The sequence below is a fragment of the Saccopteryx bilineata genome, unplaced genomic scaffold, assembly GCF_036850765.1.
Source record: "Saccopteryx bilineata isolate mSacBil1 unplaced genomic scaffold, mSacBil1_pri_phased_curated manual_scaffold_38, whole genome shotgun sequence".
NCBI lineage: Eukaryota > Metazoa > Chordata > Mammalia > Chiroptera > Emballonuridae > Saccopteryx > Saccopteryx bilineata.
The window spans coordinates 102,258-117,876 of record NW_027095464.1 but is presented as its reverse complement, the minus strand read 5'-3'; the positions used below and the strand labels follow the sequence as shown (position 1 = coordinate 117,876).

Below are 15,619 nucleotides of genomic sequence, written 5' to 3'. Positions count from 1 at the left end.
GAAAAAAGAGAAGGAGAGGGAGAGAAAAAAGGAGAGGAAGGCTGTCTTTCAAGTATACCTTTGGGCTTATTTTAGGTCCCTACTCACAGATACAATACTGACTCACAGTGGAGCCTATCTTGGTGACTGGCATCCACATGTAATTATTTCAAAAACTGCCTAGGGGTTTAGGTAGTGGGAGCACCCAGTGTTACTCGATCCTAGAACTGTCTACTTCAAATAAAAGCATCTACTATCAAAAGTGATGGACAACCACCAGGAGAGCTACTCTCTTCCAACATCTCTCTTACCAACCAGGACCTCAGTAACTGGTAACCTCAATTAACTGTGGTGTTTTAAAAGTATTTTGCTTTTTTATATATAAAAAGGCAAGGAAGGCAGCTATTCTAACCACTATACAAAAACTCATAGACATGGTCAACAATATTGTGATTACCAAAGGAAAGGGGGGAGGTGGTCGTAAAGTATAAAGGAGGTCAAAAACATGCTGATAGAAGATTTGATTTTGGGTGGTGGGCAAAATATACACAATGCACTCAACAGTTGATGTATCACAGAGTTATTTACTTGACACCTATATAATCTTATTAACCAATGTTACCCCAATAAGTTTAATTAAAAAGAAAAAAGGCAAGGAAATCAAAATTATAGCAGAAATTTATTCATAGAAGGAAAGTAAGATGGAAAGAGGGAGAAACTAAATCAGGAGGTACACTTGGAATACTCACATTCATCACAATCTTATTTAGCCAGATTTACAGGTGTCTGCACAATATTCAGAATGTTGACCCTTAGAGAATTAAAGATCACGAGCCTTCAGAAATAGCTTATTTTTCACTTCACTGTTTTTTACAGTTTCTTAACAAGAGCTAAAATTGAAAGGTTTCTGATTGCACCATGGTTAACAAGAACATTAAACTAACCAGGACTTTGCACTCTTTAAGGGTTTCCAATTCAGCAGGGACTTATCTAACTGGCTTAGCTCATTTGAAGATGCTGACAGATGAGCTGTTGGGTATCTACATCAGCGTAGAGCGGGCAACAACCTGATTATTTCCAAGCCTTTCCAGGGGTAGGTGGGACTACTGGTAGAGGAGGAATCTTTGCAGCAGCTCTTGCAGATGTAGCTTGTGGATGCTTTGATGACATGCACGACCCAAACACTTCCGGACACACAGGTGGTAGAGCTGAGAAAGAGCAGGCGGGCCTACGGAAGAAATTAAAATAGTGTGAACCTCATGCTAGTGGGGTGGGGTTAGGAGGTGAAGGGGAGACCAGAGAACTGGGAGAGGCTGAAACTTTCCAGAAGATTAAGAGAAGCTGGATCTAGATAGGAATTGTAGGGTGAGGTAGCAAACACTCAATACACACAGGATTCTGGTCTGTCCCTTGGACAGGCAGATGTTTCTTGAAGTTGAGTTTATAATGGTAATTACATTAGCAATATTGAAGAATGAGGTTAACCAGAGGCAAGTTAGGAATGAGGTGTGGGGTCTAAAGGGAATGTACTTTATCATGTACCACATGTGCCAACGGATGTGAAACACTGGCCGAAGAGAAACCACCAATGGAAGCACTGAGCAGGCAAGAGCCTGAGAGAACTGCAGAGCAAGGGCCAACCGCCCACAGAGTGTCAGCAGGAAGCCCAGCTCGTGTGCTCACAGAGGCAGTGGCAGATGTGCACGGAGCCTGGCACCCAGGGTTCTCCTGGATTGCCTAGCTCTAGCTTCCCAGGAGGTGGTCCTGCCTGAGTCCTGACTTAACACTTGGAGGGCCTTCCATTCTCATAAGGATCCTAGCTCGACAGAAGATCAGAAAAAGGGTCCAACTCTCTTAGACTCCATTATACCCTGAACCTACCTTTGTCTGTGGAGTCTCATGGAATCACCATGCCTATGGCTTTAAGTAGCATGGAGTCCTAAAGGAAAGTAAACTAACGAGAGTCCAAGATCTGGTTGAGTAGGACAAATGAGCTTTGGGCTGGAATACTAGTTATAGAGAAGGATTTGTAATGTCCCATCATTTTGTAACCTGACTCTATCAATAAAAATCTCTTCAAGTAGATCAGCGGTTCTCAATCTGTGGGTCGCGACCCCGGCGGGGGTCGAACGACCAAAACACAGGGGTCGACTAAAGCCATCGGAATAGATGACCCCTGTGTTTTGGTCATTCGACCCCGCCGGGGTCGCGACCCACAGGTTGAGAACCGCTGAAGTAGATCTATGTAATTACTGAACAAAGTTTCCCCTTTCAAGAAAATCTTACTGGCCCTGGCCGGTTGGCTCAGCGGTAGAGCGTCGGCCTGGCATGCGGGGGACCCAGGTTCGATTCCCGGCCAGGGCACATAGGAGAAGCGCCCATTTGCTTCTCCACCCCCTCCCCTCCTTCCTCTCTGTCTCTCTCTTCCCCTCCTGCAGCCAAGGCTCCATTGGAGCAAAGGATGGCCCAGGCACTGGGGATGGCTCCTCGGCCTCTGCCCCAGGCGCTAGAGTGGCTCTGGTCTCAGCAGAGCGACGCCCCGGAGGGGCAGAGCATCACCCCCTGGTGGGCAGAGCATCGCCCCTGGTGGGCGTGCCGGGTGGATCCCGGTCGGGCGCATGCGGGAGTCTGTCTGACTGTCTCTCCCCGTTTCCGGCTTCAGAAAAATACAAAAAAAAAAAGAAAATCTTACTGTAGTAGCATCTTGCACCCCAGGAGAAATGGTGGACAGCATATGCAAATAGCCAGATAACTCTGGCTTCGATATTACCAAGGAGTATCCTTGTGCTAGAAAGCTGCCTGGAGGAACAAAGCCCTTAGTTAAAATCTTGGGATGTAAAACTGGAAAGTGTCTCTACCATTCACCCAGCTAAAGTGCCTCTGGAAAATAGCAATGCAGACAAATTATCCAGTTTTCTATCAGACAAATTCAGACACCAGTGTGACTTTTGACACAGCTAGTGTTTATCTTTCTAGTGTAAGCAGCTATGTTTAGGAAGGTAGGGGAGAGAAGATCTTGCTTATAAGAAATACATATTCTGGACCTGGAAACACTTTTCGTGGAAGAAAAGAGGAAATGTGACAACTGCTATAATCGATAGTCTCAGCTAACAGTTGGAAAGTACATGTTATTTCCAAACTGTGAGCTGATAAGGATGATCCTTATTCTTCAAGTGGAGATTCAAATAACAGAAAATCATTAATGACATGAACTACTGGAAATAATCTAGATCAGTGGTACTCAAAGTCTGGTCTCAGACCAGCAGCATCAGCACCTCCTGGGATGCAGCATCTAGGGCCCCACCCCAGACCTGCTGAACCAGAATCTGTGTTTTATTGAGATCTCCTGGTGACTCCTATGCTTCTTTTTTTTTCTTTTTATTTTTTCATTTTTTGTATTTTTCTGAAGCTAGAAATGGGGAGGCAGACAGACTCCCGCATGCGCCTGATCGGGATCCATCCTGCATGCCCATCAGGGGGCGATGCTCTGCCCATCTGGGGTGTCACTCTGTTGCAACCAGAGCCATTCTAGCACCTGAGGCAGAGGCCATGGAGCCATCCCCAGTGCCCGGGCCATCTTTGCTCCAATGGAGCCTTGGCTGCGGGAGGGGAAAAGAGAGACAGAGAGGAAGGAGAAGGGGAGGGGTAGAGAAGCAGATGGGTGCTTCTCCTGTGTGCCCTGGCCGGGAATCGAACCCGGGACTCCTGCACGCCAGGCCAACGCTCTACCACTGAGCCAACCGGCCAGGGCCTCCTATGCTTCTTGAGGCTTAAGAAGAACTGATCTCGGGTTGTTGGGCACAAAGAAGCTGTGGTACTGTAACACAATGAAATACTACTAAGCCATAAAAAAAAAAAGAAGGAAATCTTACCCTTTGCAACAGCATGAATGGACCTGGAGAGCATTATGCTAAGTGAAATAAGCCCATCAGAGGAAGACAAGCACCACATGATCTCACTCATATGTGAAACCTAATGAGCAAAATAAACAACAAACAAAACAGAGATAGACATACATAGAGAGCAGGCTGACAGCTAGGGTGGGTGTGGGGGTGGCTGGGTGAAAGAGGTGGAGGGATAGAGGAAAAAAGGGCAAAACATACACCTCATGGACATGAACAAGAGTGTGGTGACTGCAGTGGGGGAGAGGTGGAGGAGGGTATTATGGCAGAATAAATGGTGATGAACGAGGAGTTGACCTGGGGGGTGAACACACAATACGGTGTAGAATTGTGCTATAGAATTGGGCACTTGAAACCAGTATACTTATTGTAACTAGTGTCACCCTAATAAATTCAATTAAAAAAAGCGAAGAACTAGAAAATATTTCTTTTTCTTTCTTTTTTTAAGAGACAGGGAGAGAGTCAGAGAGAGAGAGACAAATAAGGACAGACAGAAAGAGAAAGAGATGAGAAGCATCAATTCTTCGTTGCTGCTCCTTAGTTGTTCAGTGATTGCTTTCTCATATGTGCCTTGACTGGGGTGGGAGCTACAGCAGAGCAGAGTGACCCCTTCTCAAGCCAGCAACCTTGGGCTCAAGCTGGTTATCCCATGCTCAAGCCAGATGAGTCTGCACTCAAGCTGGCTACCTCGGGGTTTAGAACCTGGGTCCTCTTCATCCCAGTCCAATGCTTTATCCACTGCTCCACTGCCTGGTCAAGCTAGAAAGTATTTCTTAAACTACTGAACCAAGTATTGCACTTGGAAGGCATATAATACATGGGGATGGTTTCACAAAAGGGAACTGATGAGTAAAAGCAAACCTTTCCCTACTAGAAACTGCTTCAGATTTAGGATTGGGTCATCAGAACATTAGAAATTTATGTGTTGAAGTTAGACTGCTTAGTTAGAATTCTGGTTCTGATTCTCAGTAGCCATGTAACCTGCAAACTAACCTCTTTGTTTCTCTTTTCCCATTCACAGCTGCTATAGCACCAGTGACTGTAAAATTCTTGCTGTTTTAAAGCTTTAAGAATTCAGGGAGGTGTTTTGAATTTAGCTCAGCACATGACACATGTAAAAACAAATAATTACAATTGTTGTTAATATTCTCCCAAGTATGTGTGATCAGGACAGGCTCCGATAATGTTCTCTTTCTGTATGGACATAGCATGGTCCTCTTGAATTTGGAACTCAGAGCATTTTAGAGGGCTGACTTTCCTCCTCTGGCATCTGGAGTTGCATTAGCTCATTGTGGAATGGGAGTGAGGCCATGAGGAATGCAGACACACCCACTCCCTGATCTGGAGAACAGGCAAACAACGCCATTTAGTCTGCTTTCTGAAATACACACACCATGTGTATATCATCTCTAACTCAAGTAGTTCTAATTTCCCATAAATTGCCACTAGATATTACACAGCCTAGAGTTTTGGTCTTCCTTATGTCAGGATCAATGTGGCAGTGCAATCTTTTCATGGCAAAAACAAAGTTCTCTAATTATTTTCTTGTTATGGAAACTACAGAGCAATATACCATTTATATGTAAATGTCTTTTGATTATAAGTGAGTATATAGAGCATATAAAATCCCATCTCAGTGAGGGCAGAACTTGCTGCATCCTACATGCCACTTAACTTACCATTAAAAAGAGAAGAGGAAAAGATAAGAAAGCTAGAGAACAGACACAAAGGACAGAGAAAAAATGTGCTTAAGGAACAGAAGTGGATACCCTGCCCATCCTTACCATCCCGGAGCAGAAGTGCCTGCTCCACACTGCTTTTCGGGGCTGCCAGATCAAGTGCACTTTTGCCCTGAGCATTTCTGTGCTTCAGGTTGGCCCCATAGTCTATGAGCAGATGGATGACCTCCACACTGGACTGCTTTGCTGCGGCATGGAGAGGGGTATCCAGCCATTGGCCCTGGTCAACACTGGCTCCTTAACAAAGCAGATGACCACAATTCAACACTAAGTGTTCAATGTAGAAATACAATGAGACTAAAGTAGAGTTGCTATAAATAAAGATATCATAAATGCTATGACAATTTGACAAATATTTCAAAATGTGACATAACCTAGAAACTCAGCAATGCCTATATAGAGTTATTTTGTTTTTTGGCAAAGGATAAAGATAAGTTCATTCAGTATTTATATTATTCAGGGCTCACAAAAAAGACTTCTAAACTACTATAGGGAGCAGTATATGATGGCAGATTTAAAAAAAAAAACAAGAAAACTCTTGGAGATAAAAATTATTATTTAAAGGTTCTTATTACAATCTCTATCTTTGTGTTAGTAGCTAAGTTTGGGTTAAATAATAGTTTCAATACATTTTACTTTTCCCTGGACTTTCAGTTTCTGTACTTGCTTTCTAGAATTAAAAAAAGTTACTAAATAACTTAGGATTGATCTTAAATAGTCTATGGCAAATATCTGGTGTTTTTACTATCTAGCATCTTCCTGGTAACCACACCTAGATTTCCCTTGAGGAACCATCTCCATGATTCCCAGCTGATGTGTTACCAGTGAAGCCCAACAACTACAGTATAGACTGAAATCTAGGGTTAAGCAATCAGTGTTGCATTGTATTCCCTTGGTCACCGTGATTGGTTCAGACATGGCATGTGACTCAGAAAGAGCCAATGAAATATAATTGTTTTTATCTCTAGAATTTTAATGGGAGACTCTTGCTCTCTCTTGAGACCACCAAGGAGATCCATACTCAGTAAATGGAGCAAACATCAAAGGAAGCAGGACCAAAAAACACACTTGTTTCTCCAAAGAAATTCTTTTTTAAGCATTGCAATGTCAAATGCTGCCAGAATTTTGTCCAGCCTGACAAGAACCTCGTCTTTGAAACCATGGAAAACCAACAAGGTTAGTAGGTTTTTTTTCATAACAAGATTTCTGGAAGTTACCTAATTCTAGAAGTGTCTTCACACAATCTACCCTTTGGTGAGTGCAGGCCACATACAGGGGAATTCCGAGCTGAGGCACTTCTTGGTCAATGTTCACGTTATTTGCCAGCAGAATCTCCATGCCCTCTTGGTGGCCTGGTGGGACACAAGATAACCTCACTCAAGTAAGGGAAATATGGACTAGTCACAGAATTATAGGATTGCTTATCTGGAATGGGCTTTAGAAATAACAGATGTTTTAAGCAGAAAAATATTTCTTAGAAACCTCAGAAATCTCCAAAATTAAACTATTAGAGGAACATGTCCATGCTTCGCCCACTTAATTCCCCTTTGCAGCCTTTGAGGTACCTCCAACTAAACTAAGGGCTCCAAGGAACACTCCCAAAATCTTTTAGAATGAAGCCACCAGTTTACAAATATAAGATACAATAACCAGAGAGGTAAGTGACTTGTCCTATAATTACTCTGAAAAGCCAGGGCCCAAATCCAAGGCCCAGCCCTGTTTCCTCTCCACTACAAATCTCCTTCTCTTCTCCACCCAAGTGTGCAAGTGGGTGTATGACTGTACTATGTAGTAAAAGCTCCTTATTTTGACTAGTCTGGAAGACACCTATGAGAATTAACTTTAAAATCTTTTTTGTGTTTGATGAGAGAGAGAAAGAGAGGGACAGATAGGGACAGAGAGACAGGAAGGAAGAGAGATGAGAAGTATCAATTCTTCATTGCAGCACCTTAGTTGTTCATTGATCGCTTTCTCATATGTGCCCTGACTGGGGGAGGGGAAGGCTACAGCAGACTGAGTGACCCCTTGCTCAAGCCAGCAACCATTGGCCCAAGCTGGTGAACCGATGAGCTTGCTTAAACCAGATGAGCCCATGCTCAAGCCGGTAACCTTGGGTCCACTGCATCCCAGAGTCAGATGCTCTATTCACTGTGCCACCACCTGGTCCAGCAGAACTTTAAAATCTTAAGCATAGAACATATTTAAATGTACTTTCAAATTCAATGACTAACAAGAATTACATACAAGTACTCTCCTTAGAGTTTACCCAATGAACAGACAGACATGTTTAATTTATAGTATCTGAACGATTTGTCCAGGAGCAAATGCTTCTGAGGTAGCAATGTGAGCTCATAAAGAATTTGTTCTCTTTGAAGTTTGAAATATTTCTTTAAGAAACTCATATCATTGATGATTAACTTAACCAAGCTTTTTAAAAATAGATAACATAAAGGTAAGCTTTACCTCAAACCTGTTTAGTTTATCACAAATTCTAAGTATAAATATGCATTAAAACTTACAGATAAGCATCTGTGGATTCAAACAATTTATTTGTTCAGATAAGTAAATATATGCCTGTATAGATAACATCAATATGTCAAAAGTATTTACCCAGACTGTGCCAGCTTGTTCAGAGATTTAAAGCTGTAAAAATCCAGAAATACTATCTGATCAGTACCTAAAACTGCCTGGTAATTCCAAGGCATCTAATAAATATTGTTGTATAATTCCTGTCAGTTTTTTGCAGAAGAAACTGAACCTAGTTTGAGTAAAATTTAAGTAGTTTCAAGAAGTTGTTTTAAAAATTAAAAATATAAAAGTCAAATGATTAAACACCACTGTCACCATATCTAAAATAGTGAATTTGCTATTCATTTTCCCATTCTGTGGACATTGGTCCCTAACATGCTTTTATGATACAGGAAAAAAGAGGTAGAGTCACATGAATTCATGTGTCTATGATAAGCAAATATATATTTTATGAACACATAGATACCAAACACTTCATATGTAACCAGCTAAGCACTGCAGAATTATTTAATTAATTCAAACCATTCCTAATATTAATCTTTCTTAAAATGTTTAGATGAAATGCAAGTAATAGATTAATTTTTACTGAAAATCAATATTTAATATATATGAAGAGCCTGACCAGGCAGTGGCACAGTGGATACAGCATCAGACTGGAACGTGGAGGACCCAGGTTCGAAACCCTGAGGTTGCCAGCTGTTTATGTCTGTCTGTTCATTGGGAAAACTCTAAGGAGAGCACTTGTATATAATTCTTGTTAGTCATTGAATTTAAAAGTGCATTTAAATATGTTCTATGCTTAAGATTTTAAAGTTCTGCCTGACCAGGTGGTGGCGCAGTGGATAGAGTGTCTGGGATACGGAGGACCCAAGGTCTTCGGCTTGAGTGCGGGCTCATCTGGTTTGAGCAAGGCTCACCAACTTGAGCCCAAGGTCGCTGGCTTGAGCAAGGGGTCACTCGGTCTGCTGTAGCCCACCGGTCAAGGCACATATGAGAAAGCAACCAATGAACAACTAAGGTGCCACAACAAAAGTTGATGCTTCTCATCTCGCTCCCTTCCAGTCTGTCTCTCCCTCTCTTTGTCTCTTTCTGTCTCTGTCACACACACACACACACACACACACACACACACACACCAAAAAATATATATAAAGATTTTTATATAATTTACAAAGATTATTTCCTGGCCCTGGCCGGTTGGCTCAGTGGTAGAGCGTCGGCCTGGCGTGCAGGAGTCCTGGGTTCGATTCCCGGCCAGGGCACATAGGAGAACTGCCCATCTGCTTCTCCACCCCTCTCCCTCTCCTTCTTCTCTGTCTCTCTCTTCCCCTCCTGCAGCCAAGGCCATTGAAGCAAGGTTGGCCTGGGTGCTGAGGATGGCTCTATGGCCTCTGCCTCAGGTGCTAGAATGGCTCTGGTTGCAACAGAGTGACACCCCAGATGGGCAGAGCATCGCCCCCTGGTGGGCCTGCTGGGTGGATCCCAGTTGGGTGCGTGTGGGAGTCTGTCTGACTGACTCCCTGTTTCCAGCCTCAGAAAAATTAAAAAAATAAAATAAAAAGATTATTTTCCTACAATTTAAAGAACTTGAAGTTTGGGAAATGGTCAACATCAGTTATTAATCAATAAATGTTTAATAAATATGTATAGGACATCAAACTTTAAAGTGATCCACTCCAAAAAAAATTACCAGGTAACATGTTAAATAACCTGGGGCAAATATTTCACTATTGCCTTTTGAAAGAAAGATTTTCATCCCAAATTATGCCAGGAAAAGTTACTGTTCTAATTGTTCTAACTTCTCCGTTGTATTTCTGATCTCAGTATTATAAGAGAATAACTCTACTTCTGGGAAACAAGATGTCTGCAGGATGCAACCTTCTTTAAATGCGACCTTTGACAAATGATATCGGCCTTTCAATGGCATCTTCTTGTTCATATTTAGTCTATGTATATACTTTTTAAATTCCTTAATTTTACTCTTTTCCTTCATATCAAAAAGAACAAGGACACAAAAGTCTAGAGTCAACTTCAGAGCTTCCAATGCATGCATTTTAAATTTGCAACTTTTTTTCAATAACTAATGACTTGAAGTCATTATTAGCTCACCTAGAGTATTGCCTGTTTTGAACAGTTATGTTTAATCTTCCATTAGAGAGACAATCAGCCTTGGCCTTCAGACATGTTTATAATTTAAGTCAGCAGTGATGTTTCATGGGCTTGGGGGATGAGCTATTCTTTTCTTTTCTAATAAGAACAGTGACATAACCACAGTGTGACTCACAGAAGTCACCCCTGAAGCCTTAACTGTACCAGCTACCACAAAAATACCAGCAAAGAGCCTCAAAAGGGCCTGTCAAGAGACGGTCCTCAGAAAATGGGATGTCTGAGACCCATTTCCAGGAAATGAAAGCCATTTCCAGGTTTTAGGAAGAGCCATTTCATGCCCCAGTGGTATTTCCTGAAGATTTAGGCAACTGAAGTTACTGCTGTGGGCTTTCTAAGCTATACACAGTCTACCAGTGAAGATCCGGCTGATCTTGCCTGGTGAACACTATACCACTGATTCATGCAGACTGGAGTGAGGTCCACCAATGTTTTATCTGGAATGTGACGGCTCATTTACCTCTCTTTACTGCCTCATGGATGGGGGAAGACAGGTGCACCTCGAGCTGGGCCTTGGCTCCAAACTCCAGCAGCACGTTGACACACGCAGCACTGCCACTGCAGCAAGCACTGAAGAGGGGTGTGGCTCCATGAACAGTCATTCCATTGACCTGACGATGGGCAAAGACAGACCCAGAGGATTGGCTATTTCTATGTCACCATCTCCAAGTTGCATTTCCATATACCTGCCTGGAGAAATTCCCCATGCAGGTGATTGGGCAAGGGAACTTACATCACTACAGTATTGTTATTTAGGCACCAGTAGCCTATCAACTCTCATTTCTATAAATAATACCCCAAATGAGGCAAAATGGGACAAAGCTTTTTAAAATGTATTCGTGTGTATTCCAGAGCTTCTTAAGAGCCTCCTAACGTTGAGGAACAGTCCTGTGTGGTGATTAAGAATATGCATGGCCTATGGAACCATTAGCTTGGGTTTAAATCTCAACTCTCTCTTTTATTCGTTCAGAGATCTTGATTGAGATACTAACTTTCTGTGCTTATGTTTCCTTATCTGTAAAATGAGGATCAGAAAAGAATGCACCTTATAAGATTATTGAGCATATCCAGTTAAATACTTGGAACATTACCTAGTAAACATTCAATAAATATTTGCAACAATTATTTCCATTTTCCATTAACATAGAGCTGATGCTACCCTCAATCATAAATAAATATAGCACAAACCAAAAGTACTAGAGAAATAAGCTGAGTTTTAAGGTCCTAAAATCCATGCTTTCAAAAAATTTCCTCAGCAATTCTCCAAGAATTTGTCCTTCTTGCTACAAATTTCCTTTCTGTACTACTGTAATCTATAAAGATTACATATGCCAGCTGTGACTCCTAAAAAGACCATGACCAAGTGAAAGAAAATAGCCATCAACATGGTGTATACGACCATTCTCAGCACCTACTAGGGATGCAGGAGGCACTTGAGAACGAGGCATCTTTGAGGGTTAGCAATAGATTGGAAAGAATACCAGGGGAGCAAGGCATTATCCTGGGGAGGCTCTGATAGGACTGAAATGTAGGACAGGCCCTGGCCAGTGGCTCAGTGGTAGAGTGTCAGCCAAGCATATGGACATTCCAGGTTCAATTCCTGGTCAAGGCACTCAGGAAAAGTGACCATCTGCTTCTGTCCCCTTCCCTCTCCCCCTTCTCTCCCTCTTCCCTTTCCTCCCACAGCCAGTGGCTCAATTAGTTCAAGTTGGCCCTGGGCAGTGAGGACAGGTTCCTCCTCTTGGATCCCAAGCTTCGGTGACCAGGTGAAAAATATTCCTGGTTTCCCAAGCCCCAAACTTGGCATTATACAATTTGTTCTGTCTCCTCATCTAATTAATCACACCATTCTGCTAATTTTACTTCCTAAATATTTCTCAAGTCTAGGCTTACCTTTTTCCTGTTCCTATACTGATCTAAAGCATTTACTGTGTATCAAAATGATATCTTTTTGTGTTGTCATCCCTGTTAGAATTCAACTTACCCAATGAGAGGCAATTTCTTACCTTTGTTTCTAAAACATTGGCAACTACCAGATGGTTCAATAAATGTTTGCTGACCTGAACTGAGAGAGGAACTTAGAGGAAATCAAGTTAGAAGACCTCCTGGGCTGAGGAAGATAATAATACTTAGTAAAAACAAGTCAAATCAGTTCCACCAAATTAGGTTAGAAATCCCTAGAGTATATAAAACAGCCCTCCCCAACCTAGCCCTAACCATTACATGTGAGTTGATTAAGGGGGACTTAAGGAAACACTACCTAATAAAACTACACAATCACATTGGCATAAGGAAAAATCACTTTGCCCACTGAAGAATTTACTATTCAGTTGTACATGTACAAACTCAACTTCGATATAAAATGTAAAAAAAAATCTTCATTAGCACTTAAAAGCATTACAGTTCATGAAATGAAGAATGCAGCCACTGAGTTTAAAAATAAAATTAACATCCCTGGCCAGTTGGCTCAGTGGTAGAGCATCGGCTTGCCATGCAGAAGTTCCGGGTTCGATTCCCAGCCAGGGCACACAGGAGAGGCGCCCATCTGCTTCTACACCCCTCCCCCTCTCCTTCCTCTCTGTCTCTCTCTTCCCCTCCCGCAGCCAAAGCTCCATTGGAGCAAAGATGGCCCAGGCGCTGGGGATGGCTCTGTGGCCTCTGCCTCAGGTGCTGGAATGGCTCTGGACGCAACAGAGTGACGCCCCAGATGGGCAGAGCATTGCCCCCTGGTGGGCATGCCGGGTGGATCCCGGTCAGGCGCATGCGGGAGTCTGTCTGACTGTCTCCCCGTTTCCAGCTTCAGAAAAATGAAAAAAAAAAAAAAGAGTGAATCCCCTTCACTTAGCATGAGGAAATAGAGAAGCATGAAGTTCCAATTAATAGCAAGGCTTGAGGCTTCCCAGCTGGTTGTGATAGTCAGAGTGATCATCGGGAACTCCCGGTTCTCAGTTTAATGGTTTACAGCACACCATGCTCTATCTTAATGTCAAATCAAACTGAGTAATACATTTTGGCTACTGAGTAAAGGCAAAGAAGTGGGGTGTACTAAGGAAAAGCTGAACTTCTCTACGAACAGTACTTCTTAAGACATTTAAGCATGCTATAGAAACCGACATACTTATCCTATGTAGTTAAAAATAAAGAAGTGCTCAATGCACTGTGGTATCCTGGACTGAATCCTAGAAGAGAAACAGACATTAATGGGAAAACTGGTATAATCTGAATAGTCTGTAGTTTAGTTGATGGCATCGTACCAATGTTGATTTCTCATTTTTGACTCAAGTACCATGGTTAAACAGTATATAAGATGTTAACAGGCCCTGGCTGGTTGGCTCAGTGGTAGAGCGTCGGCCTGGCGTGCAAGAGTCCCGGGTTCGATTCCCGGCCAGAGCACACAGGAGAAGTGCCCATCTGCTTCTCCACCCCTCCCCCTCTCCTTCCTCTCTGTCACTCTCTTCCCCTCCCGCAGCCGAGGCTCCATTGGAGCAAAGTTGGCCCGGGCACTGAGGATGGCTCCATGGCCTCTGCCTCATGTGCTAGAATGGCTCTGGTTGCAACAGAGCAATGCCCCAGCTGGGCAGAGCATCGCCCCATGGTGGGCATGCCGGGTGGATTCCGGTCGGGCGCATGCGGGAGTCTGACTGCCTCCCCATTTCCAACTTCAGAAAAATACAAAAAAAAAAATGATGTTAACATAAAGATACTAATAAAAATATTGAAGTGGGAGTATGAGAGGGAGAAGGTGGTTGTTAGACTTTTCATCATTATGTCATTTTAATTTTTGAACTATGTAAATATATTACATATGAAAAATAATCAAATCAAATCAAACTTAAAAGGCTTAAAAATTAATAAGCAAATGATAAAATTAAGTACAAAGCCTATTTCATAATTACTAGCAGTTTTCTTTTTGCCTCTTTCTCAAGAACTAATGCAACACAGAGAAAAAAAGGCATGTGAGCACACAAACATACAGACAGACACACACACACACACACACACACACACACAGCAGTGTGCCCAGCTGTTTAAATTCAAAACAGTAAGGAAGCTAGGTTCAGTGTTAAGTAGGATGGAAAAGAGATATGACTCACATCCTCTGTACACAGATAGGTGCTAAAATAAACAAAGCAAATGAAGCACGGACGCTTTAATTCATCTCATAAATATTGACTATGCCATTAGTCACTGTTCAAGGGATCCAGTCATAAATAAAAATACACTAGTCTTAATAACTAAGACTCTAATAAATCTTCCCAAAAGAGTAAGGTTTACCCATTTGTCAGTATATCTTAATGTCTATCTACTCTTGAAATAGTGAATCCCTAGGGTAGGCAGCCTCTAAGACGGCTCCCAGTGATCCCTGATTCCTGGTGCTGGGTCATTTGTATTAATTACCCCTTGAATGTGGGTTGGCTTTACTGACTCACATCTAATGAAGAGAATATGGCACAAGTAATGGGATGTCACTTTGGAGATTAGGTTATGCTAAGACCTTCTTAGGTACCCTTGTGTGCTCTCTCTGGGGGATGCCAGCTGCCATCTCGCAATGCAGGCACAGCCCTATGGGAGGCCACGTGGCGAGGAGCTAAAGCTGAACAACCACATGAGTAAGGCTGGAAGCAGCTCCTCCCCTAGTCAAGCAATGAGAGGACTGCAGCACTGGCTGACACTTCACAGCCTGCGAAAGACGGCCGAGACTGCCTCGGACCAGCGCGGCTCCTAATAATGGTTCGGAATTAAGGAAACACACTTGTCAAAACAAAAACGATGGGACCGGGAGGACTCTTCAAAATGCCTGGCAGTATCTGAGTGCCTCATAGCCCCAGTTCACTTTATTATATAGACATATGCAAATCAAGGACCCTGATACAAAGTTGCACATCAAAGGCTAAGACAGGAACTCTCCCAGGGCAAAAACAGGATACATTACTGAAATCTGCCAACATCTGAAACAAAGAAAGAGTCAGAGGAAGGGCATGTATATTGCTTCTAGCAACCCAAGGAAGCAAGTGGAATGGGTGCAAATACTCAGCATCAAAGCCAAATATGGAGATGGAGGGAGGAGAACTTAGCCTTTTGCTAAGCCTCGAATCTATAATGGCTTTTTGCCATTAACTGTCCACAACATATCCCCCTTTTCTTTTTTATTTTTAATTTGTGTGCTGAGATTTGTACTCATCTGATTTCCTAGTTTCCCAGATTCTAATTTGGAGGCAGATTGAAAAAATATAGAACAAACACAAAATTAGTATAGTCAATGCTAACAGATACCCAAACAAACATTCTAATACATTACAGTGA

At 42.5% G+C, this 15,619-nt stretch overlaps 1 protein-coding gene across 1 annotated transcript; it reads right to left on the bottom strand.

Moving 5' to 3' along the window:
- Positions 1 to 1,082: 1,082 nt before the first annotated feature.
- LOC136318326 (ankyrin repeat and SOCS box protein 11-like) lies at positions 1,083 to 14,858 on the bottom strand. The gene is made up of 5 exons (XM_066250684.1): positions 14,823 to 14,858; positions 10,776 to 10,926; positions 6,838 to 6,972; positions 5,666 to 5,857; positions 1,083 to 1,207 (listed from the first exon to the last, which is right to left on the bottom strand). The coding sequence occupies exons 1-5, from the start codon at positions 14,856 to 14,858 to the stop codon at positions 1,083 to 1,085; spliced, it is 639 nt and encodes a 212-aa protein (XP_066106781.1).
- Between the last annotated feature and the right edge of the window lie 761 nt (positions 14,859 to 15,619).

Excerpts from the sequence above, each read along its gene's own strand:
- LOC136318326 (XM_066250684.1), bottom strand. The coding sequence starts at position 14,858 with ATGGCAGCTGGCATCCCCCAGAGAGAGCACACAAGG. Across the intron at positions 10,927-14,822 it reads CCCAGAGAGAGCACACAAGG|GTCAATGGAATGACTGTTCA; the intron begins GTACCTAAGAAG and ends GCCCATCGTCAG. Across the intron at positions 1,208-5,665 it reads GGCACTTCTGCTCCGGGATG|GCCCGCCTGCTCTTTCTCAG; the intron begins GTAAGGATGGGC and ends TTTCTTCCGTAG.